The sequence below is a fragment of the Puntigrus tetrazona genome, chromosome 19 (genome assembly GCF_018831695.1).
Source record: "Puntigrus tetrazona isolate hp1 chromosome 19, ASM1883169v1, whole genome shotgun sequence".
Classification (NCBI taxonomy): domain Eukaryota; kingdom Metazoa; phylum Chordata; class Actinopteri; order Cypriniformes; family Cyprinidae; genus Puntigrus; species Puntigrus tetrazona.
This window is the reverse complement of record NC_056717.1, coordinates 2,416,516-2,442,929: the sequence shown is the minus strand read 5'-3', so window position 1 is coordinate 2,442,929 and position 26,414 is coordinate 2,416,516. Positions and strand designations below refer to the sequence as shown.

General features: G+C 38.3%; 1 protein-coding gene across 7 annotated transcripts in view; it reads right to left on the bottom strand.

Annotated features, from left to right (window-relative positions):
* ptprua (protein tyrosine phosphatase receptor type Ua) overlaps positions 1 to 26,414 on the bottom strand; it is a 183,936-nt gene that overhangs the window by 121,627 nt on the left and 35,895 nt on the right. For all 7 annotated transcript variants that reach the window (XM_043218191.1, XM_043218192.1, XM_043218195.1 and 4 more), the window contains exon 2: positions 9,687 to 9,815. In XM_043218191.1, the coding sequence (XP_043074126.1) occupies positions 9,687 to 9,815 (129 nt within the window). The remainder of the gene's footprint in view (positions 1 to 9,686; positions 9,816 to 26,414) is intronic.

Sequence of the window (26,414 nt, the reverse complement as noted above, 5' to 3'; positions counted from 1 at the left end):
TCATCCGAGTACAGCTTTAGTGCTAAAACCAGGCAGTAAACTGGGTTTTATTCAAAGGAGATGTTTGTGCAATTTTCTATCGATCGAGGCAAGCCATCAAATGAAGCTGAAATGACAGAGAAAAGCATTACAACCGGACATAAAGTGCAAACAAATGCATTTGAATGTAATAATGCACCATTACTGATTTTCTACCCCTTTCATGCAAGACAGCACGTGTCATTTATTTAGCTTTAAATTACTAAATTATATATAGTGGTTGTTTGTGTGTCGATATTTCCAGTTGTAATTATTTTCTCTTAATTGAAATGTATTTTATATATCAAAATATTCAATATATAACACATGCTTACCCATTGCTGGAATAAACGGCATTGTTTATTTTACATGCATAACAAGCACAAATAATAATAATAAAAAAACTAAAATGAAAATTTTTTTTTAAAAGATTTCTATGATCTAGATAAGAAAAAAGTAACATCTTTTAATCCTGTAGTAATTTTCACAATTAAAGAAAATCATATTTTCTCAAATAAAGATTTGCATTTGTCATTTGTTGCCTTTAAAATAGCAAGCACTTAACTACTGTATTTTGGGATGGAACAAAGATTTTCGACATTCATCCGTTCATTCTTTATCTTTAAATTTAAGTTTGATTGATTAACTGCGATTTCTGTACAAAGCGCATGACGTCAGGAATAAATCGTTTTTTTTTTCGAAAGTATCTAGAAAATCGGACGAACGAAATGAAAATGACTCGGACACGTTCAACAGATAAACTGAAAAACGTGACAGTTTTGTAGAAGTGACGTTAGTTTTCTAAAGTGCATTTCCTTCTGATTAGCGTTAACCCAACCTGCTCGTTTTTGGTAGCTTCTACAAAGAGTGCCAAGTAAGGACGAAACTGATTTTCTCCACGCAGCGTACCGTCTCTGTCTCATCGATCAGCTTATCGAGCTCCGAAAGTCCTATTTAGTTCACACAGACGCTCACCTAATATCATCCCATTGATCGGCGGCTAAAGTCGGCGCGTTGGACATCAAACAGCTTCCCGTATGCCGCGATGCTCCAATACTGCAAAAAGCGTATTCTTTTTTAGCGTGTTTGCTTGCATCGGGGACATAAAAAAAAATAAAAATTCCCACCTACACACAAATCTCACCGAATCGCGTCAAAGTTGTTAGCGGATAAACAGCAATCACGGCCGGACAAAAGGGGTGATAATTGCAGCCGAGTCCATCAAAATGCGTATCAATGGCGCCTGAATGAGTCTTATCTGCAGAAAGATTTCAGTGTATCTGATAATTGCAGAAACAAAGAATCTTTTGTGCTTTAATTGGGCCGCTGTGTGAGACACTCAATCAGCAGGCCATCGAGGGACTGTCAGTCAAACGCTCCTCTACAGCATAAAACGGCCAGATTAAATTGCCTTCTCTGCTGCTCAGAATTAGGGTGGGCTGAAATTGTGTTTTTTTTTTTTTTTTTCCCTTCATATGAAAGGCTCCAAAGAGAGAATTGATCTTCAGCGAAATAACTTTGGCTGCGAGAGATGGAATTGCAGGAAACAGGATTTTTATGAAAAATGCCTCTCTCTCCGTCACGGGTGTCAACAGACATTAGTTATAACGCCGGAGAACGCCATGGCGTTCTGCTGTACTGATGTAGAAGAACGCGGATATCAGGTAGCCGTGAACGTAAGCATTTTGTTTTTTTTACGATAGGCGTCTGAAGTGCACTCCAAAATATTAAAATGAGGACTATTGTCATTTTTTTATAGCTGCTGGGCCCAAAGGTTCTCCGTAATTCATCTTGTTTTTAAAGATAAACTACGCCTCCGACTGAGCCCGTGACGCCTCGAATAGCGAATGCGTCTCGTTGGGAAATTAAATATTTATGCGGAAGTTAGGTACGACTAAATGCTAATGTCCTGAAAGCAGCATATATGAAAAAAAAATTATATTTTGGGAGAAAGAGAAGCTTACCCCGTGAAGGTTCTCCCCAAACCCTTAAGGTGAGATATGATTTGTGACCCTTAGTTGCTGGTTTATATTTAAAGCAATAGCCAAAAAATACTAAATATCGATTTTTCTATAATGGAAACCTTCTACAAGCGGTGGTCGCTCATTAACAAGTCGGTATGCAAAAGTGTTTTATCAAATCATTTACCCAAACTAACTCTGAAGTCGTTATTTATTTATTTTGTGCACCCCTGTAAATGTTATATATTTCATGCAAAATGTTAGCAGCTATCTTTCTCCGTGTGTTATAGACTAGTTCATCACGTCAACAATATCGTAGCATTTCTTCTGATCAGGCATCGAAATTCCCGTCAGTCAGCGGAATTGCTTTGGACTCAAAGCAGGATATATTTTGACAAGACCATCAGATTTGGCACGAAAGTTGATTTATTTATTACTGCATATGAAAATCTAAAACAGCATCTAACCTTCTGTCAATTACAAACAGCACACTTTCCTCTGAGCGGTTTCATTTGTCATTTAGGGGAAACGGCTTTCTTTTGAATTCAAAGAACTATACTTCGTTAAGCATAATCAGACTTTTAAAAGACAAACACAGCTTGCACACACACACCCTGACACACACGCGCACACACACACGTTTGCTGATGAAAATGTCAATGCATTCTGAAGCTTTAATTACCGGCTGTGACACTGCACAAAAAGACTAAATAAGACATGTCAGTTGGACTCACAACTCCGTTCCATAGCCTTTATGGTCTTGACACTTCACTGAGGAAATTACAATTATTCACTGTAATTTCAGAAATTGCACGGCAATAAAAATATGCTTAAGGTCGCTCGAGCTGTCACAATTTTAAGACGCTCACAAATCATAGATTATGCATTACTGTTATTTGTTCCCTGTGTGGCTCTTTCGGTGATGACAAACCATTTAATGACACACTCCTTCCTTTCAAAATTCAAATGTCATTTTGGTCAGGAAAAAAAAAAAGATATTTGCAACACAATATGTCTGTTTATTCAGCTTGCATTATGATATTTTGACTGATCTTGCATTACCATAACTATGACTCTTTCTGCATAATGTTTGGTCCCATTATTCTATAATATAGATAGATAGATAGATAGATTATACATCATTTGTATATTTCTCTCGATTCCATCATCATTTCCGTATTTTATATAATGACATGAAATACACCCTTTGTGATGTGTTTAAAGTTTTACTTGTTTTGAAGTGTTTAAACCAGTAATCTACTCACTACTCACTTTCGCAGCTCCAACAAACTATCCAAACTCAAAAGGGATTTCAAAAAAATAAAATAAAGCCCGAAAGACCGTCGCCAGAAGCGTATTGGCGGTATTTTTAAGCGGTCTGACCGTGGTGTAGTTCATTTATAAGCCACATTTAGCTTTTTACTTCTCGCCATTGTCGCTCGCAGAGCTTATTTTCCGCAGCAATCCAAAAGCCAACGGAAAAATCCTATCCTGAGTGCTTGCCGGGTGAAACCGGGGCGATGTGAACTTGCAAAAACCCGTCATCGCTGCGGCACTCAGTGCACCATGGGTGGTCTAATCTGAGGACACCTCTTGAAATACCCGCTCATAATTTCCGGGAAGCTGTCTGGTGTCAGTGTGACTGACTCACGGTTACTTAAAAGGTGGCTTTTGGTTCATTATTCAAATGACTGTCCATTTTAGCAGGACTCACACTAATGGCAGGGAACAGGCCGTCATTATCACTTCACAGAACCACCCTCCCACGTATACCTGCCTACCTGGATATCAATTATCCTGACAAGACCAGTCATCTCTGTTCTGATGTCAGTCCAGCCCTCACTGTCTGTCTCGCGCTCAAATCCCCTCCAGAAATAGCCAGCCCAACTCATAAGCAGAATCAATGCTCTCCGAACCCCTCATTCCAGCTTGTATGTCTCCTTCATGGTTTGGCAGGCAAACAGAGTTGGGATTGTTTGCCTGCGGAGGGTAAACTATGCATCGGCGCACTCCGCGCTTTATAAACAACTACCGAATTTTTCAGTACCTCAGGACGAGACGGTAATGACTTCAGAGACTCTCCGATAGGTGTGTGAGTATTTCTCATAGACTTCCGAATGAACCGAATCCACACGAAGCCCACAATTCCATCATTATCTGCTCATTATTGTACCGCTGTTGCCCGGGGCCATGAGGGAGAGCTAATAGAGGAACTTGCTGCTTCAAATTGGAGTCAAAGAGAAGTTTTGTGCTACCTTAAAAGGAGAGGTTTTCTCAGAAATGTGTCACCGGGATGAAGCCTGTGCAGAAGCTCTCAATGCCGTTGCATTTTTAAACATGTCGCTTCACGATCAGTCACGTAACGAGAACCAGTGGTGTTTTGGTGTCAGTGGTGTCAAATGTGGTGCAGTGCGCCCAAAAAGCATCATTTCTGAACTGAAAGCAAGAGCAAATGTGACTGCTGAGCTCCAGCAGAGGGGAAAACTATCCTCGCATAAAGCTGTCATGTGCGCCACAGCCAACACGAAGCGTATACTATTTCATTCTGTCTATTTCAGACGGGTTACCTGAAAATAAAAATGCAGTCATTAATTACTCACTCTGATGTCGTTCCAAACCCGTAAATCAGAATGTTGCGATCGATGAATCAGAGTGGAGTATTACAGGGAGCCGTAACGTTTTCTAATGGGGCCGTAAAGTGTAAAACTGTAAAGTGTCACTACACATTCTTTCAATTCTGCAGTCGCCCGCGCTACAGTAACTTCATTCACACCAAATTCTGAAACTTCCAAAGACATCCTCAAACTCTCACAATGCCCCAGGCCTTCAGTTTAATTAGGATTTATTTAAGCCGGTCTGATACACCATGTCGTCTTAGAGAAGTTGGTGCTGCAATTTTTTTTTTCTTTTTCTTCGACGTCTGACAAGCGAGTGGCATCTCTCCCCTCTCCCCCGCCTTCAAGCTCATGCTGAGATGTTAGAAATGTTGCCCTTCTTGAAAGCACCGCCATCTTCTTGATTGGGAGAGTTGAGGAGTTGGAAGGTGAGTAGGATTAACGCAACACTGCATTTCAGAAACACATCTGCAATTGTCAGCTATTGGTCAGCGGTTGACTTGACAGCAAGGAAGTCATTGCCATTGACGGTTGGCAGCAAGTCATTGTTTTTCCGTTGGTGTCCTTGCAAGTTCAATCCTGTGGAGTGACTAAAGAGGAACGGCGATGCAAACTTTGCATTCTCTTTTTGAGTTTAATGTTCTCTTGTTGCCGTGATGGAATACGAGGGAAGAAAAATGCCAAAGTTCCTCAAGTAAACAAAGCTTCTTAGGCAAACAAAAAAGTTCTCTCATAAAAGTATTGCGCTCCCTTTAGAAACTTCGCATTTGATCCATAGATGTGCAAGGTCGTTATAAATGAAAGTCCTTCAAAGAAAGGTCTTTAGTGTGGCATTAAAAACTTTAAAAACAAACTCACTGCGCCTCAAAATTAAATGAAAGTATTGCTTTTATACCTTCTACCACTTCAGATTTAGACAAATATGGTGGTCTTAAGTTAATTTTGAAAAATGTCCCAAATCAAGCTCATTTCGCAACTTGTTGGACCAGAAAGCAGTGCTCCGAAGTCTGCCGCAGCAGTTAAAGTGAAAGTGCCAGAACAAATGTTTGTCAAACGTTCATGAGATTCCACAGCGTGACTCCAAACAGGTGAAAGTTTTCTCGTTCTGATGCAAGAACCATTAAAGCTTATTACATCTGCCTCTTATTTCAATAATATATTCAATCCATTTCTCTAATCAACACACTACAAAGCAGCGTGAAGAGCGTCAGAAAAGTGCGAAGCAACAAGCAGATATGCTGAAAGCTTGTCTTATTACACCTTGACATCAAAGACAGCAATGCTTCCCCGCATCAACACAAATGAGCATCTCAATCTCATCAGGAAACAAGGGGAAAATTGGCCCGTGCTAATGTGCCATTTAAATGCAAAGAGCAATTTCTGCAGTGCCAGCTGAGTTTTTTTTTTGCTTTTTTGCACCTGATCTTCAAAAGACGGCATGTCAAAGTTTTAGACCCGGTGTTCTTGCAGCGGGGGGCAGCGGGAAGATCATGGCACCGCCCGTCCGTTTGAAGTCAAGCTCGCTAAACTCAGAGACCAGACACACTTCTGCTACAGATCCAAAACCCGTCTAGCTTTAATGATCTAGTATTTTTTGGTGCGCAAAAGCTTGAAGCACAAACAAAGAGGTGCTCTCCTTTAACATAATTTATCGCTCCGACTTCAACCATCGTAAGGGGCGTTCGATTTTGATTCGTCACTCTGGAGTTTACGTGCCGCATGCTAGCAGGTGTTGCATGCCGTCTTTAACTTCATGAGTCATCAGAACGCTGTCTGAACTCGCATTCCGCCGCTGTTCATTTGCATAAAGTTGACTTAAAGATCGCCGACGTGCTGTCGCGCATGTCGCTGGAAATCAGCAACACTCGCAGAAATTGAACGAACTTCCATTTACGCCAATTATAGGTTTCAGTCAATAACCTTAATGTTTTGAGACACTTAAACGTAACTTGTCACTAGACTATAAATTTACGCTTTAGTTATACTTTTTATACTTACACAACATGACACATAAGGTAAATTGCATCTCGCTGATTATTTTTATAGAGCGCAAAGTACAGCTATTCTCTATAATTCTGTTTGTAATATTCTGTTTTTGAACTGAAAATAAAAACTCGGTCATGATTTACTAAGCCTCATGAAGCTGGTAATCTCTAACACTAATGAATATATTTTGGTCACACTTGACTCGAAGCTTTCACATTTTATACATTATACATGTATTTTAATACATTATGCCTTTTAATGCAAATTATAGTGCATTTTATGATCTCATAATTAACAGTAACCACAATTAAAATGCATTATATTATTATCTATTGAGTGTTATGCCTTTAGAAAGTACAGTGCATTAAAACCAATTAACCAACGATTTCACATGGAATCAAAAATTGTGCATTTTAAACGGGGTTACAAAAATACATGAAAATAATACATACAAATCAAAAAAACATGTATTTAAAAAGATATTTCACATTAGTATTCATCAGTGCAACTTTCAACGTGTAAAATATTGATTCGATTCAGAAACGTGAACTTCAAATACAAAACATCACAGAATTATCCAACGCAGTCTCACGACCAATTCGTTCGAATTTTATGAGGTGGCTAATTTTGGATGATTTGTCTAAAACCCTGAGGTTTAGGGGCAAAGTAGGTCGTATGTACAAATTAATGCAAATTGGCAACTCGTAAAATACATAAGATTTAGCAAAAACCTTATAGTTTTATGCGAGGTCGAACAAATTTGTACGAATTAGCTACCTTGTAAAATATGTAAGAACTGTCATGAGAGCGGACTTGAATTACAGAGCCTGTGTGTTGTGAGACCTGCATTACACTGCCTACCTCTCTCTCTCTCTCTCTCTCTCTCTCTCTCTTTTCTCAGTTCCCCTTCATTGACATGCTGAACATACCCCAGTATGGATCAATAATATTGACCAAATAGCACCCAATAAACTAAGCTGTTGTCTCAATTGGAGTGTCTTTAGCAGCTTTGATGGAATTTAACCCTCCAGATAAGTGCAGTATTGGACTGCACCTCAAAGAAATGTCAACATAAAGTGCCACAAGATTGTTTTCAAGCTTCTTATGTCCAGTTAACAACATTATGTGCCACTAGAATGGATCCAGGGTAGCAGACAGTTTATATTGCACAGTATGAGTAGTTTCATCACAATAATGGTGTATGCAATAGTAGTAGTAGTATATATAGTACAAAAAAATACGTACCTAATATACAGCATGTTTCACTGCAGTTTCAAAGAGAAATGTTTACTAAGTGGCGCTAAAACACAGGTACAATATGTGAACCCTGGCACATTTTGTTACATGCTTCAGTTACATATATCAAAATATCCAGTACTGTTGCTAAAGGTTAATGCTATATCATGTTGGGAATATGCACCTACACCTACAAATCCAAACCTAAACCTACCCCATAGTGTTAACAAATTCAAACCGGAGCTTTGCATATCTTGCATATTGCTTTCGCCGTATCACATGGGAGCTACTGAGTAAACAGTCTGTGGAAACCCATAGATATGAAGTTGGATATGTGTGATGGTAAAGTTTAAAATCACCAGTTTTCAAATCTCTCAGCATATTAATAAGTCATAAGATAACATTCTTTAAGCAATTGTGCAAAAAGTTACACTTTATTAATCGAAACTCTGTAAATCTGTGCGAGAAGAATTAAAAGGTGTCAGAGTTTCACTGCCTCTAGTGTTTCTGAAACTGCACTTATGTACTTTCGCGGCCCGCTAAAAAGTGAAACCTGCCATGAAACCTGGTAGCAACCATAATAATAAATACATTTTTATGTATATTGTTGGACATGCCTATACTGTGTTGCACAGATATATTGCTATCTTGGTCAAATAAAAAAAATAATTTAAAAAAACACCCGTTTCTTCAACTGCATGATGCTTTACAGTCGCTGAATACTATATACCGGTGAAAACAAAAATCGCAAAACACAATCTTGTCCATGAGAGCACTTAGATGTGTAAAAACCCATAATGCACACAAGAGGGTCCGCATTTCACATCATACGAATTACTATTTAGACTCGATTGCCATTATTAGAGCAGGTAAAAGCCCTGTGTGTTTCTATACCTTGTGAAGATGTACAATTACCACTGAAAACCATCTGAACTCCAAGCATGTTAACACACAGCTCCTACCCGAACAGCATGACATGCCCTGAAGAGATACTAAAAGCATTTGTAATTGGAAGGACACAGTGTATATTTCTGACTTTACCAAAGACACTTGACACCATGAGTTGCAATTCTATGTTTGTGGTCAGGATAAAAAAAATAAGGCTTGTATTTCCTCTTAGGAATGCACCTTTTTCAATGAGAAGTTTTATGCTTGATCTTGGCATTGTATGTTTACACAAGCTTTGTTCCAAAACCTCGTAAGCTACTTTGCAGCTACATAAAGTGCTACCACCTAAGGCAACATCCTAACTATCATGGGTGACGTGTTTTAAAACACTAAAGGCGGTAGGCTACCTCTCTCACTAAACAGTGAGAGTTTAGTGTTAGCATGTCGCTAATCTAAAAACCTGCCATTACAGCACAAGATGACCTATCCACAGAGTTCCTAAAAGAGGCATGGCGATGGAAACAAATATTATGAAAAGACAAAAGTGGTTTTGAGTTTGAACAGCATAAATGCTACCACAAATTTCCTGCGAGGGAGGATGCAAAGTTACTCAAGAAACACATATTTGCAAACATGCTACGATTTTAGATTAGCAACATGCTATATGATATGATAATACAGAACACTTTTGCAAATGAGCAAAATTCCTCTTTTTTATGGCTCCTTACTGAGTGACCTAATTTTGAGATATTTTTGTACCTCAGATTTAACTGTTTTTTGTTGCGGAATTAAAAACAGTTATATTATATATCTATAGTATTTTATTTGAGGTATGCAATCCATTCTGATGTTGCTTTATCCATTAAGGACGAATGCAGTGCTTTCTTAGGTTTTACGTATAAAGTCAAATCACGTACGGTCTCGTAAACATTCGTATTACAATCAAGCATTCATTACAGCACAGCAGTGCAACAGAACTCACCTCGTGTAAGGTCAGAGGTCATGTGAGGCCAGCTGTAGGTCCGTACAAGCTGCCAATCAAAGTCATCTTCCTGTGCCTGCCTGTATTCACATAGGCTGGGGTCGGCGTCTTCCTCAAACGTGCAGCCAGCTGAGGAGAAAGAGAACACACTGTCAGAACCAAATTATATTTAGATGGACACTTTACTTAGCGTTTTGCTTTTGTAGGTCAGTGTAATATATTGAAAAGTAATATATTCCAACATCCTACTTGGGAAAGTGCAACATAAGTCATACTTCGATTAAAGTTGAACTGGTGACACATTTAATTATATCCCATGGAGCTAGTTGAACAAAGAGCTCTTAAAGGTGCAGGAGTGAAAACAGCTTGCTTAAATGCAAGGGTCAGTGAAAGGACATTCTCGTGTGAAACTAAACTGCATCCAATTTTGGTGCATCAAAACTTGACCGACATTTTGATAAAACTTCAGGGAAGAAAATAAAAGCTGATAATGACCTCTTTAAACAACAAACATTTTTGATCACACACTTAAAACATTTTTTTTTTATGAGAACAGTAGGATGATTGCCGCTTCAGGCAGATGATGTATTTCTGTAAATAACTTTATGTGAGTTTTCTAGCTTTGTAGTGGAAAAGGAACCTCAGGGCTGTTTTGTTTGAGTAATTAAATATTCCGCACAAAACTACGACTTACTTTGTAGCTGTAATCTTTCAGGAGGGGTACGGGACTCTGCGTCTTTCGCTGAGAAGAAAGACTTTGCTCAGACAGGCAGCTAAAATCAGATTTTTGGCATATCCGACTCAAATCTGTTTAGTTGTTTGCGGAGAGAAAAATAAATCTATTTTGGATTTTTCGGTCTAGGCTGATTGGAAAAATGTGCCTCTACCTACATTTTTGGAAAGCTCCAAAAAAAAAACATACCTACAGTGTACTTACTGATAAGTACATATCAGTGTGTAGTTTCCAAAAGAAATGAATGCTAGAGGCAGTAAAACTCGGTTTCGATTGATAAAGCATAATTTTATTACTTATAATTACTTGAAGTATATCGTGTAATAACTTTAAAGCAATATCAATACGCTGGGAGATTTTAAAACTGATGCTTTCGAATGTTAGCGTCGCACATATCCAGCTTCATGGGTTTTCTCAGACGGAAGGTTTTTTTGAAGATGAACTTGAGAGGCGAAGAGCTCTGTGTGACTACGGTTTGGCAAAACCGCGTAAAAGGAAGTTGAAATGACACGGCTGCATCCTTGTTATATTAGTTTTGCATTTGTTAACACTATGGGGAAGGTTTAGGGTTGGATTTGGTGTAGGGCGTATTTCCAACACTATAGAGCATTAACTTTTAGCGACCGGTTTTTGAATTATGAAACGCCGCAATACACACCTATATCAATGCAATAAAACGTGCCAAGGTTTATTTATTGTTTTAGTGCCTAAAACACTGCACAACTATGTTATGACCTTGAAACCTTGATACACTTTGACATTTGCATCAAACAATCAGCTAGGGATTTTCTGACGTGGTAAACCTGCTTGGTTACAGCACTGCACTCACAAAGAAAAAGCTCAAGGACTTAAAAAAGCAGGCTAAAATGTCAAGGCTGCTTCAGTTTTGGGTAGCACTATCGGTTGTTTGGTTAATTGTAGGTTGTATGCTATTTTGAAATAGCAAATTAATTTGCCGTCACTCACCAAGCATTCCATTTCTGAACTGCGGTGATACGTACATCGACCAACTTAAAGCAGTGAACCATTCACTGAGCATATACGCCGCTATATATGCAATACAGTCGTTTTTGTATATTACTGGACAAAAACAAACGGATCAGTTTGGGGTTCATTGCTTGTTAAATAACAGTGCAAAAACTGGATTTGGAAACCCAATTGGAATTGTGTGAAGAAAGGCTAATCACCCGCACTAAAACTAATGAGGCAAACAAAAAAGACACTCTCGATGGCACGCGCACTGATGTGGCATCATCTCAGGCAAAAATGATTGAGTGCCACATCTGAACTCAGACTCCAGCTAAAAGCTTTTCGGTGCCTTTTGTTTTCCTTAATTGCATCTAATAGCTCTGATTTTCCTCAGCTCTGTGTGTAAGTGGAGGTGTGTGTTTCTGCTCAATTAGCTCCAGGCTTGGAGGACGGGGAGGTAAAGCTGGGTCAGGTAGATTGCTGTCAGCTGACAAACATCAGCATCACACCAGAGACACAGAGACAGAGAACGAAACAGACGTAATAGGCTCATTGCCAGTGTGAGGTGACCCACACCTGTGTCTTTGAGAAACATGCTATCAGCCGGCTCCCAGCAGAAGCTAATAATACTCCATCTAGAGTAGCATCTAAAAACAGAAGCACTCTCACACTACATTACAGGTGGCGAAATTATAGCCACCCGGACCCCAGAAAGTGGACCAAACTACTCACACAAACACCAGAACATCTCAGTAAAGAAGTACTTTTAGCGCTCTGATTCCGATTGGTCAATGGTGGAATTTGCACTTTCCACTCAAACAGCAAAAAACTGTTTTCAAAAATATTACGCAGCACAGTGGTTTCTTGAGCATCAGATTATCATCTGACACTGATGACTGCAGTAATGATGCTGGAAATTCATCTTTCATCGCAGCGGTGAATTACATTTCCTGTGTTTTCAAATAAATAGCAGTTACTTTGAACATTTGAGACATCTTTCAGACACTTCTGAGTGTCAGTTTTGTATAATTACGTAAGTGACAGGTAATAATTAATCACTGTCCCAAGCAAGCACTTTACTAATTAGCTGTGCTAGTCTGTCTTATTATACAGTGCTTTGTTTACACCCTCCAAAAAACAAATAAATAATTAATAAAGTTTGTTTATTTTGGCTAGTAACCATTTATTTTGTGATAGTGATTGGCTGACTGTACAACATCCTGATAATTACTGAATAATATACAGCCAGCCGCCCTTTATCACAGAATAAACCATGCAGCATCATGCAAGAGCTGTCTGGGATGCATACGCAGACATATTTGAACCGTAAACATGAATGCATTATGCACTCTGCATTAGAGTTTGGCTACCATTTGTAGCACAGGCAGCAAATTAGTGCGAGTCTATTATGGCTTCAGAACTTGTCTGCATCAGATGTGAACGGAATATCACAACATGTCCGAACGAAATCGCCGTCCCATTATAATCAACAGAGTTGTCTTCACTAAAAGAGCCCGGGTTCAGCTGACGGATGCTGCGTTTCTGTTTTTGAAGTCACTTTAACCACTTTATTTTTCCCTTCTGTCTGAAATTAAACGATCATTTAGAAATGCCTGTTTTTTCTGAGCATCACATCAAAGCAAGCTCGTTATTTTCCGCCGTTTAAATTAACGTTTCCCGTTGACTTAAATACGTTCGCACACAGTCGGCGCAATAAATGACAAAATTATTTTGTACACTATTCTTATAAAAGCAAAATCAAATAAAAAGTCGATTGGAATACTGAATGGAAGTCTGCTGAGATGAGATGAGGAGCGTGCTGAGCTCACAGTTGATTGGTGAATGTCCGTGAATGATAGATGACGTGCAGCTTTGACACTTTCACTGTACGCATGATGCAAGATGGAAATACAGGTTACAAATACTCAGACATATTGAATTTTTATATAAGTCTTGTAAGGCTATACTTGGCAGACGGCGCAGCAACATGCAGATGGTGGCTAATAATACATTTCTAGATGCACGTTTACTTATGAATCATTCAAAATACATTGTAAATGTAAGTTGACGCTATAGAAACATTATGTCTATTTTTATTTTAAAGGTCCGACTCTCACTGTCAACTAAAAAAACGAATAGTTTTCCCTCAATAAAAAATAAACGGTTGTTCATTTTAGTTATGCATAATAAGGAATTAATATCTGCTTTATAAATACTAATATGCAAATAAGCTGCTAGTTGATAGTGAGAACTAGTTTTTAAACTGAACTGTTACTCGACCTGTAAATGCATTAAATTTGCACTAAAATGCGTTCTGTGTTTGATGGCAGACGAAAACGATCAAATTAGCCAGCGCATCTATTGTATCCAGAGCACAAGACCCTTCACCGTTTGTTTAGAAGAGGTTTAGCTCTCTAAGGCTCCTTCATGACAGAGTCTGTACAGGATTAAAACACTGTTTCTCGCAAAGCTACAAGAGCGGCTCTCAAGGAAGTCTTTCAGTCGCTTTAGTTGTCAAAATTAAACAGCAAAGACAGGCTTATATTACATGGGTTTATAATCCGCAGCTGCCATCTCCAGGCACTTAAGAGCAGGATTTTCAGATCAGTCCGCAGTTGTCTGTGAAGGAACTCTCTGTCATTGTAAACACAGCTTTACAGTCAGAGCTGCCATCATCAGAGGCTGCGGTCTGTGAAAAGCCAAGATAATGATTATTACAGAAGAGCCGTAAAGCTTTTATCACCACTACCATAAAAATTACAATGTCAAAGATTATTATCTCTCGCTTTGTCTCTCTCCGTTCCGCTGGTGTGAAAGTCTCACAAACACTCCTCTCCTGTAAACAGTATATGCAATATACGTGCAATAATGTTAATAAAGTGACTTTAATATGCTGAGAACTGAAAAAAAAGTATCACGGTTTCCACAAATGGAATTTAATATACCACGCTATATTAAATAACACAGCTCTGATCACAGAAATACAAATGCATTTTGACATTGTTCAACGATATTACTGTTTTTAATCAAGCAAATGCAAGAAGAGCTTTCTTTCAGAAACGTTTCTACATATTTAGAGTTTCTTCTGGGCCTCAGAAAGCTCGTAGTCTCATAGCAGCGTGATATTTTAAGGTGCTAAAGAGTCTGGCTGACTCTGTGCCAGACCCACTCATGGACTATGGTGAGGGTGGCTCCGGGGCCCACGCTCCCTTTGTTTGTTTACCTTTCCATCTGTTGCTTTAATAATGCAGAGGCATTACTCCAGTCTCAGGCATTATGAGCACACTGCTCATCTCAAACTGCCTGTGGTGTGTCTGACTTTATTTTCAGTCCAGTTGTTGACTCGGTTTGAACTGCTCTGTCCAGGCCAATAACATACACTCACACCTGGCAAAGGTTGTTCGCTGGTATTTATAGCATAATAACTCAGAAATAAGCGTTATGCGCTATTAGTTTCGTGATTCCAGGAGGTTTCAAGAATTGTTCTTTACTAACACAAAATTACCGAAGGGAACAAAGTAATACGATTTCAGCTGATTGTGTGATTTTTAATTATACCTAATAATAAAATGCATTTAAAATAACGGTTTTGTTTATTTTTACTTTTCATGGTTGACAAAAACCCCCGTGCTTTAAGGTGATTTAAGGTTAAAAGACGTTCAGGGTCTCAAGACGCCGTTCTGTTGATGAGCGTGTGATTCTGCAAACACACACACACACACAGCTACTGCGGCACTGACTAAGGTGTGTGTGTGGGTGTTAAAGTTGCTCGGCTCTTTTAACAGCATTGTGTTGACACATTCCACTGATGTTGCTCATTAGTGTGTGCTTTTCCTATGATCCTTTGCTTCTGCGAGCGCTCAGTTATGCATTTAAAGAAATTATAATTATTAAAACTGTGCGTATGCGTGTTTGCGCGTTCCCAGAGGAGATGCTATTGCTCAGAAGTTGCACTTTTATTGCACAGGAAATTTGTGTTACGTTTATTTGAAACAGCTTCCAAAACTGCTTTGTAAAAGTAATTTTGAACTCAGATCATTCGATGAGAAATGTTCGAGTTCATATTGAAATTCAGACTTTTAATCGCGAACTTTGTTAAGGAAATGCTAAGTTGCTCATTAGCTCCTCCAAACTGGTCACTGGCTTCCAAAAAAATCTCGACCACCAAGCTAGAATGAGTGCTTGAAGGTAGTTTGAGCTGGTACAAGAATGGTCTAACGATCACTTCAGACCTTCTAGAAACATGCTGCTATGTTCTAAAGCAGTGGTTCCCAACCAGTGTGCCGCGGCACTAAGGGGTGCCGTGAGATCTTTTGAGGGTGCCGCCAAAATTTCGGGGAAAAAATTCCAAGGGTGCCTCAAACAAGAAAAGGTTGGGAACCACTGGTGTAAACAGTATTCTCATATCATCTAGGACTAGGTATAAGGTGTTGTTGCATGCAAACTCTCGAAATGAAACAAATAAATAAATAATAATAAAAAAGCTACGGAGATTTTAAATATCTATTTCCTTATAAGGGTGCCGGGAACTTTTGAAAGGCTTTCCAAGGGTGCCTCAAACAAGAAAAGGTTGGGAACCACTGTTCTAAAGCATACTTGCATCTACCAAATGTACCAAAAACACACCTATACGTAAAATTGACCCTTTGCAAAGACATCAAACATGAATGAATAATTCAGTTCATTCATTATAATGAATTAAGGCATCTTGTTTCAACCATGTTTAACATTTTTAAAGTTCAAGTTTACAGACATCGCCCTTCTGTGTGGTTTGTTTGTGAGACAAAATGGTGAAATCTGCGTGTTATGATTACACGGACCGAACAAACTCAAACACAACCTTAATACTACGCTACGGCCGTAGTGCATGGCTTGTAAACTAATACATTTTGTCCTTTGCATCACACAACCTGGCGTTTTCTGCTGAAGTAAGCTTGCTCGGTAGCGCACCCGGTACGGCACTATGACGGCTAAAATGCAATAGTTGCTTCAGCAAATATATTTTTACGTGGTATGTTACTTTTGACTGCTGGCGTTCTTTAAAAGTGTTGCGAAATGTGAAAGAAGAAACAAAAATTCTCAGTCAGCCTGGATTGTTCATCACACCTCAGAAGTCTACAGGGCTTTTTTTCAAAGCTCACTGCTGTCTCGTAGAGACTGTTGAGCTCTCATTTGTGATTTTATTTTCCTGTGGGGTCAGCACTTACGCTACATGTTAAACACTTGTAGAAAGGTTTGATTGCCCGCCGTCTCTCGTCTCTGTGTGGGCTGTTAATGGCACAAGCGCTCCGCTTCCCTCAGGAAACACTTGACGATGAGTATTTCCAGATCTGCTACACGAAAAACCTGAACTGTTTTCCCAAAGCAGCATTCTCGCTTAAATGTCAAACACGATAAATTAGGATAGAAGAATCTCTCTTTAGCGTTCTTGATCCTCGCGGTATGCTAATTAGAAACCCCATAAATGAAAGCGTCTCTCATCAGCGCACCGAAGACGAGGCCCGGCTCCCTCTCGCCGAAGACGTCTTGTGTCTCCAGACAGCCCTCGGAGAGGTGTGGTGAAACAGAACAAAGCGCCGTAAATAAATAACGCGGTGTGAATGCTGTGGCCGTTACTTTGAAAGCAAGGAAAGTAATTTGCAGAACAGCGCGTCCCGAAAGCCGGCGCGGAGATGCAGGTATACGTGTGTCTGCGCTGCCTTTGATGTCTGAGACTCACACTGAGTGCAGTCTGTTCCTTCACCACGCACTCGCATCTCTATTTTTTTTCCGCTTTATGGCTCTTCTTTGATGCCAATAGTTTGTTAGAAGGTTTAATATCTGTCCTGTGGTTCCCATTTGTAGCGCTGTCACAAATCTGATCATCACCTGCAGCAAATGGAAGAAAGGAATAAAAACAAGTGCGAAGAAACAAAAAAAAAAGTGAGTAAATGAGAGACGGAGACATGTGGGCTCCGTTCCAAAACCTAGTGAGCATCCTACATGGATGGTATTTTAAGATACGATCACGATCCAGGCATGAATTCAGTTTCACAGAGTAGGCAGAATAATTGCGTTACTTTCTAAAACGCTTTACGCACGAATTCCGAAGGCACAATCGCATAAATCCTTCGCGCAACACACAAATCCAATAAGATACAATGAAAAAAGCCCACATCCAAACAAAGTGAGAGAAATATGGATTATAAATATGCCGAAAAGTAAATGCAATAGCTCCGCAGCACGCAGACACCTACCAAAACAAATGAAATTCTGGTGTTTCAGATTAGCCGCTTATGAGGTCCTATTGTAAGAGAACGCTTCCTTAAAGGACAGCGGGACTGAGGTTTGGAACAGAGCCACACTGTTGCTTCTCAGAGTAGCTCACCCTGCTTCAGCGAGAAACGTCGCTATGTTTTGTGGGCCATAAAGACAGTAAATATTTGTTGTTTGGTATTGTTTCTGTTAGAGAAATGAATCTCTGGAGGCGGAGAGTGTTATTGATGGTTAAGTATATGGACACGGGCTATCAACTCATGACAATTACTTACAGTCAAACGGTTACAAATGTCTCCCCTTATCCCGACGAACAATTTATCTCAGGGCTGGATGGGAACTAATTTTCTTTATGGCTCCCACGCGTGACATGTCCATCAGCCAGTAATGTACGAGTAGCGCTGGCTGACTCAAACTGATATGCTTGCAACTATTTCTGCAAAGTCCTAGCAACGCAAACGCTGATGGTAGCTTGTTTAGTCCATCTTCACCGCAGCAACTGACATGTCATCCAAAACATGCTCTATTAAGCCATTAATATAAATCTGTTTTAGAATGATCTATACACTGTTATAGTATATATACATTTTTGAATGAGCTTTTTATATTTAAGCTTTCATTTTGATTTTAGCCTATAGTTTTACTTACTTTTTAAAATATTTTGGTAACACGTAAACTAAAACTTTTTCTTTATTAACTACTTTATTAACTAAATTATAAATTTGCTGCTTATTAATAGTAAGGTAGCTGTTAAGTTTAAGTATTAGGTAGAATTAGGGAGGTAAAATAAGGTTGTGTAGAATAACGCATTAATATGTGCTTTATTGCTACTAATAAATAGATAATATTCTAGTAATGTGCATGCATGTCTTGTTTAGAGACCCTAAAATACAGTAAGGAATTGAGCTTCAGTTCATTTTATTTCAGTAATGGTTTAGTATTTTTATTGCTTCAAATTAAATGTATCTGTTTCAGTTAGATGCCAGGGCAACGTACCTCATTAATGATCAAATTAAAATGAATATTTTTTATAAATAACATATTTAGAAAAAATAGAAATGTTATTATTTGGTTATCTGCATGTTAATTTTACCGTTAACTGACATCAGAGAGCTGTAAACATCTGTAGATAAAACATTTAAATCTTAAATTATATTAATTTGACATAAAATAAGTTATGCGTGTGTATATGTATTATGTATATATAAATAAGATTATAAACCCACACAAATTTTAAAGACATTTTTTCAAAAAGAAAATTACAACAGGAATGAATAAATTATGATTAAAAACACTTTAAAATTTAAAGTAATTTATTATTTAAAGTAATAGCTTTTTTTACCTGATTACATAATTTGGATGAAACGATTACAAGTAATCTATTACTGTCCAGCACTGACTCTATCTGTGGTCTGCTATTTATTTCATCTCGTGACTGCACATTAAAACCAGGAACACATATTAATGTTGGATTTGAATTCAAAGCAGCATTCGGAAACACGAGAAAGTCAAAAAAAAAAAAAAAAAAAGAAAAAGTCCTGGTCTGCTCTTCTCAATCATCTCCAAACCTCCCAACAATGCGAGTGTAATCCATCATCTGACAGTGAGTGCAGACGCTGAAGCTCGGCTTCTCCTCGCAGTCGGCGGTGTAAAGCATGTGTGTGCTCCTGCTGTCTGAGGTAAGTTCAGTCCGGCGGGGAGTCCAGGTGTTTATCAGGGACCACTGCTGGAACGCTGAGATTCTGTCTGCTGTCAGTCTGGAGCCAGAGCCCGAGTTATGATGCCGCTGAGATGGGAATTACACGTTTATGATGGATCACCAATTTTGTGCTCGTGTTTACAGCAACACAGCGACTGCAAAAACTGACCCACATTCTGATAACAAATACCGATGGAGAGACGCGAATAAAACTAGCTGCACTTTCATCTTTGAGAACAGAGAAACGAGCGAGACACAAAGATCTAGTCCACCTGTTAATGATTTAACAAACATTCACAAGTGAATACAATGCAGATCGTGTGAAGAACTCTCTCAAAATCCTCTGGAACTTGACCTAGTCACAACCAGGAGCCTGATTGCGATGCATTGAAGCATTACTTAAATCAATAATCATATATATATATAAGGTCCCACTTTATATTACATGGCCTTAACTATAATAAAATTACACATAAAAATAAGTTGTATGTACACAATAAGTTCATTGTGCAATAAGTACATAGTAGTTACGGACACCTAATATAAAATGGGACCAAAAAATATAGTAAATAGCAATAATGTCAAATGTAAAGTTTTAATAAACCTTTTCTTGATTTTAAGAACTATGCTTATTTAAAATGTGCTGACTTGTACACTAACATACTGATTATATATACACACATATATCACCTTACTTAATTAGGCAAAAAGATGTAATGTCAGAAAGGAATGAGGGCTTAAAACTGCCATCAAAATGAATAAAAAACGCCCCCCAAACTTTGAGTATCAGTATGAGAGTGGAACAAGATCATCAGTACAGAGCGTTTCAGCATCACCTCACCTTATGTTCCAACCCCACATCAATTATTCACAGAGTCTAGATTAAAATTTACAACGGAGCTTCACATTGAGTTCTGAAAATGAGCTCCACACCATTTTCTGACCGTCTGTCAGTGCCAAACTTTCCCTGACTGCTCGCCTCCCCTGGCTGATGCAGTGACACTTCTCCAACTTTTACTGTCACATGTATGACTCTTTCACATTACGGTCCCGGAAAGGCCACAAAAAAACTTTTAGAAAACACCATACTGGTACATTACTATTTTTAGCACATCTTTATGTGGCATAAACAGCAGGAATAGTACGCGACTAAAGTCCGTGAATCAGGATTCCTAAACGAATCAGCTAAAATGAATCAGTTAAGTGAGAAAGTTAACAGCTCATTTGTTAAGACAGTGTCTTGTTCTCACCTAATGGAGATTTTATTTCCATATTAAAAGCATAATTTTGCAGTTTTGTATAGGGCTGCCCTTAGAAGCGATTAGTCAACTAATCGCACGTTTATATTAATAAACCTAATAATTCATAATAATGAGCCTTTAATTGCCTATAGCCTATCATGCATTAAGCTCGCCACAGCAGGTTGATCAGTATTTGATGCTAATTTGACATTAACATAATGTTGGTTTTTGGTTAAACAACCTAAAAACTAAAATTGTTAACATCATATAAGTCGTGCTTATAAAAAATGACTTAAATGTCCTAGTTAGTCAACTGTTAGGGGGCACTTCTATATTCAGTATATTTTATATTTAACGCAATAATCTAACAGCATTATTTATGTATTTGTAACTGCATTGTAAATGCATTCATGGCATATCTGAGCTGCATTAAACAGTCTGTGTAAATATCGAAATGCCACTTATGTAGTTCAAAGATAGATTTTGTTAATTTAACTTGATTGGTAACAGTCCTAAACGGTATTCTTCTTCTTCTTAGATTTACTGAATACATAGAAATGGTTTAAATATAAAAATGTTCATGGGAACAGTTACCCTAACTGCATACTACACTCAAAAACATATCAGAATATATGCCTTTTATACAAATGGACACAAAGAAAGCAGCCTAAACGCATTTCACAGTAATTTCTTTCGTGTTTCTGTAAAAACGTTTCAGAGACTTATGCTTCAATGAGCCATCATTCCGGTCTCTCTTTATATCTATTTTTATCTAGTCTTTATTTAACTTAAACGCCATAGTCAGATTGATCCAACCTTAAATGACACATAGAAAATCACTTTAATTTAGTTCCAGCCAGAAAAATCAGTTTTACTCAAAATCCAAGCAAAAGTAAGAGTTTCGTTCATATCCTCAACCTTTGAAAAACAAACGCCACCGAAACACTTCTTCAAAGATAGCAATATTCCCTTTCTATTCCCTCGTTGAATGGACTTGACTAGTTACAGGTGGCTTTTTAAATGTTATTCTGTTTTAACAGACCTTTGGTCCTTTAATAGCCCTTTAACATTTGTTCGGTACCACACACACACACACACACACACACACACACACACTTATTCCCTGAGCGTACACCTCAGCAGACGAGCTGAGCTCCCGAGGGAAAGCAAGAGGAAAGATGGGGCGTCATCCTCTCGGCTCCACATCCATTACCCTGCGAGCCGCCGGGAGGAGAAAAACATAAGCCAAGAAAGAAAGAGAAGAGGAAAGGAAGGAAACGCGGCTGTCGTTATAAGTGCCACCTTCCCATTTTTCATTTAGTCTGTTCATTTTTTTTTTCTCTTCCGCGCAGTGAGACATAAATTAGAGCTACAACTTAAGCTATACGAGCCTTCTTTTTTTTGGTTCTTCCTCCCGTTACACTTTGATACACATATAGGCATCGTGAATAGAGCATTAGGGAACACGCTACGCTAATCAGACTCATTATCACTCCAGCACCTGGCGCTTCTCTTTCCACAAGGACGGGAGGAGAGGACGACGATGGAGCTGGGAATATGAAATTTTCATATTGCCTTTAGGGGAGAATGTATTTCTCTTTCTTGTGAAAGGAGGTGGAAGAGGTTGAGTTGACGCTTTTAACTGCGGTTAGAAAGGTGTCAGCTGCTTGGTCTATTCACTGACTCCATCAAAGCACCTCTCAAAGTGTCTCTCCGTGGCTGCTTTCAGATTTATGAGTCCGCCACACTCAGAAGTAGTTTTGCGCTAGAGCATTAAGACTTTCTTTAGGGCCCCGTGTTGAGTGCCCTAAGAAGTGCACCGGAGAGTGTAGACTGAATTACTTCGCTTGAATTTCACCAATGAAATCGGTTAGCATAAGCTCTACAAAAGGAAATGAGAAGATGGTTGGACCGTAGAGGGATCAGATATCTCTCAGTCCCCCAAAAGCTCAAAGTCATAAAGGCCACATTCACAGCGCGGCTGAATAGGCCTGTCACTTCACTTCTGCGTAATCTCCTTCTGTTCGGTTATTTGCGGTGACAACCACATTCCAGAGTGACAGAAATCCAAATCCTTTAACCATACTGCCATTAAATCTGTGTTGGAGAGTATAAAACTGAACAATGTGATGTTGGACATTGTCTCCGCAAATTTTCATTAAAATATTTTTTTGTCGTCAAATGGTGAGTGACAGAAAGCGTTTAAACTTTTTCAACTGATTGAGGTCAAACTAAAAAAATTTTTTTTAAATGATTATTATTTTTAATACTTAGTTTTTTTTTCTTTTAATATGTGGTTTAAATGAAATGAAATTAAATTAAAATCATCTGTGGGTGTTCGACAATACAACACAAATTAAGTTATAAGTTATGTGTTATTAATAATTTAAATATTCATTGTAAAACACTCAGAGATTGGCCTAATTAAATTACAAATTATTGATTAATTATTAATGAACTTATATGCGTCTTAAGACAAACAGAAAATATTTATCAAAAATCACGACAGATGCAATTAGCTCTATAATATAATAATATAACAGTTGTGTAGAAATGGTCGAAATACAACTAATGAACTTTTTTTTTTTTGTAATTATGCAGTAACAAGGTTGTTTGTAAAATGTGTGATGAAGCCAAAATTGTTTTTTTTTTAATTAAAACTAATGAAGTTACGGTTCGTTAATACTTTGACATATGTTTGGATTTATTTATTTATTTTTTTACTTTAAAGACTTTTTAATTTGAAGATGTAAATGCATTGAATTAGTTTGGTAATTGTAATTAGTTTAAGAAAAAAAAATAAAATGAACTTTTTAAAGCCCTGCCTTATACTGTACTGACAATCAAATGCAGCAAAAAAGTTAATAAAATAAACTACATACAGTCTCCTTAAACGTACTCATGTTCTCTCAATAGCGACTTTCCTCACGGGATCAGAACAAGAGCAGCTCTTCTTTAGAGGTTAATTAAGATTAATTAAATACATAACTCTTCTCTCCAGAGGAGCCATGCATTGTACACAAGACCGATCTTTTTTTCCTCCGTCAGACTGCTCCAGACCTTGCAGGGTTGCCAGGGTTACCTTCCTCAAGTTTGGAAGGAAGGACGCCGATTATACCGTGAAAGCCAAACATGCCGCGGTCCATTAACATCTGCTTTAGTCATCTGATCAGTCAAGACAGCCTGGCATTCACACCTGCCATTAACATGTGTCTCAAAGCAGCTCGAGTGAGCGCTTGTGATTAGATTTCGTCGAGTCTCTGATTTCCTTTCACTTTACCTCAGCGCTAGAAGTCCGCGTGGTGCTCTGCTACGATGCGATTTAGCTATAAACGCATTTTTAGATTGCAGGTTTACAAGACGGATCGTCACACCAGGTGTAAATGGAGCGTACGTGATTCAACCGGTACGCAAACTCAATTCCTTCATTAAAAGAGGCCCATAATAACATTTCGCATAATGGCTCATCAACCAGAATCCATCTCTTCAGAAAGCTGTCGTACAAACAGAAATTAATGCGTTTTTAATGTGCAATCTATTTTGATAAACCATAATTCCTCCTCGACATGCTAATTCATTCTTCAACTACTGTTACGCGCAATCCCCAGAAGCAATTTAACAAATCGTGTCGCTAACTTCGACATACGTGAACAACTTAGCAGTTGCGGCGGTGTTTACAATTATTTTTTTCTCGTTATCAGTCTTCTAGGAGCACGACATTAAAATAAAGAGTGTTTTAACAGCTCTTGTGTGGAATCAGAATTAGTGACGTTCTAAAATAAAGCAAACAACCCCCGAGAGATTCTCCGCACCAAGCGTTTAGCAGAGCATTTGCATACTTTAATGGATCCATTTTGCTAAATGTGTTTATTTTCGAAACCCCTTTCATCCCCGAGATTATAAATGGATGTAGTTTGTAAATCGACAATAACATAAATGCTTGATGATTTAGGGGATTTGTTTGAGGACGTCTGGAGTCCCGGGGAACTTCGAATCTGCTCTTTCCAAATAAAACGGCGCGTAAATAAATGAAGTGATATGTCCTGACGTGCAGAGATGAAAAAAGTAGCTGTCCTGTAACGTGGATGTTGATCAAATGCGGTAGTTGCGCGCTGACGCTTCAGTCTATGAGCGCGCTTTAATAGCTGAAGATAGCATGAAATATTTTAGTAAAGAATTAAAAATGCAAATGTGCATCATGAAGAAGAACCGCAGCCGCTTTAAAGCTAACGTTAGCATCATGCTACATACTACAATTATAAGATTAATTACTCAAAACTCACTTTAACTTCCTTTGGTGGTCGCATGTGGAACTTGCTGTTGCTAAAATATGCTATTTGTAGCCATTTTGTATCGTTGTACAAATTAGCATTTCAATTAGCATGTAAGTTCAACTAGCATGTAATCTCCGATATCCAAAAAATGACATTCGCGTAAAAAATTTGTACGTTTTTTTTTTTTTTAGATTGATCGCAACACTGTAATGTTGACCACACTTATATACAATTCAGTAATATTATTTATTATTATATAATTTTCATATCTTTTTAATTTACCTGCAAAAATGCATTGATGTAAATCATTCAGAGGTACTAATCAGGGTTAAATTATTCTACTGTTATTAGACTAAAGCATATTGTTATTATTAGATTAAAGCTAGCATTGTCCGAATGATCCAAAATGGAATGAATTAGCTAACATTTCCACTAAATGATAGTAGAATTAGGATAGAGAGTAGAAATTGACCAAATATGAATTACATTCACAAATGGTCACAGAAATTCACTTCATTAAAATACGTTAAGACGTAGAAGATATTATATCTCAGCTCTATCGATTTTTCCAGCATGAGACGGACAAAATAAAGGTTTCATAGAGGAGAAAACAAGGAAATACTGGGAATGAATCCACAGCTTCCTCGGGAGGAGCAAGCAAACAGAAGAGGATCAGTAATACAGGACAGTAAATATTAGCAAAGCAGCAAAGGGGATGGAAAAGAGTGAACAGATCTATTATTTATGAGCAGCCTTAGTTCAGCTCGCATCTATTTTTGCACATTACAACCCAAAGTTATCTTTTATTTACTTTCTTTTTTAATTGGAAGTGTCTGTTTGCGCTAAGTGCAAGCCCACGGCGCCGGAAATGGCTATTTACTCTAACTTCACTGACAAAGTTACAAAGGAAACGTGCGGACCCTTCATTCCTGGATTTTTCCGTCTAATTCTTCGCCTCATCCCCGTTTAATCATAAGAAAGTGGAATTTATTTTATAAGGCATTCGCAGATCTCAGCGCGGTTAGGGTTGGGGGTCATCCCAGTAAGGCAGCACCCAGTTATGATTTTAATAAACGCATGCTTTCAGTGCTGTTTTATAATTTACTACAATACACCAAACTGCAAATGCTGTCTGCCACCATTTGCACTAAGTGTAAACAGCATCTAACGCTGTTTACTTGGTGTCAATAGCATTCAACAGTACATGCGCTCATTACGGTATGCCAATGCAATTTCTCACAGTTTCATTTGTTAAGCTTTTAGCAAAGACTCAAGCTTTTTAAACCAGGCCGCTTTTTAATAACCACAAATCAACGGCAAAACGGGATCGCATTGTCTCTCTCTTAAACGTTAACAACAAACGCCACGTTGGAAAAGTCACACTATTTCTCAGGTGCCGCTTCCTGTCAAGATTAGTGTGGTTTCCTGTGTCTGTGTCATTTTTTTTTTTTCGCTCGTGATGATAGCAGTAGGCTTAAAATAAATAAACCTCCGAATGATAAACAGAGCGCAAGATGTTAACAAGATTCACAATTTCTTTCAGAAGTGAAAGGAAAT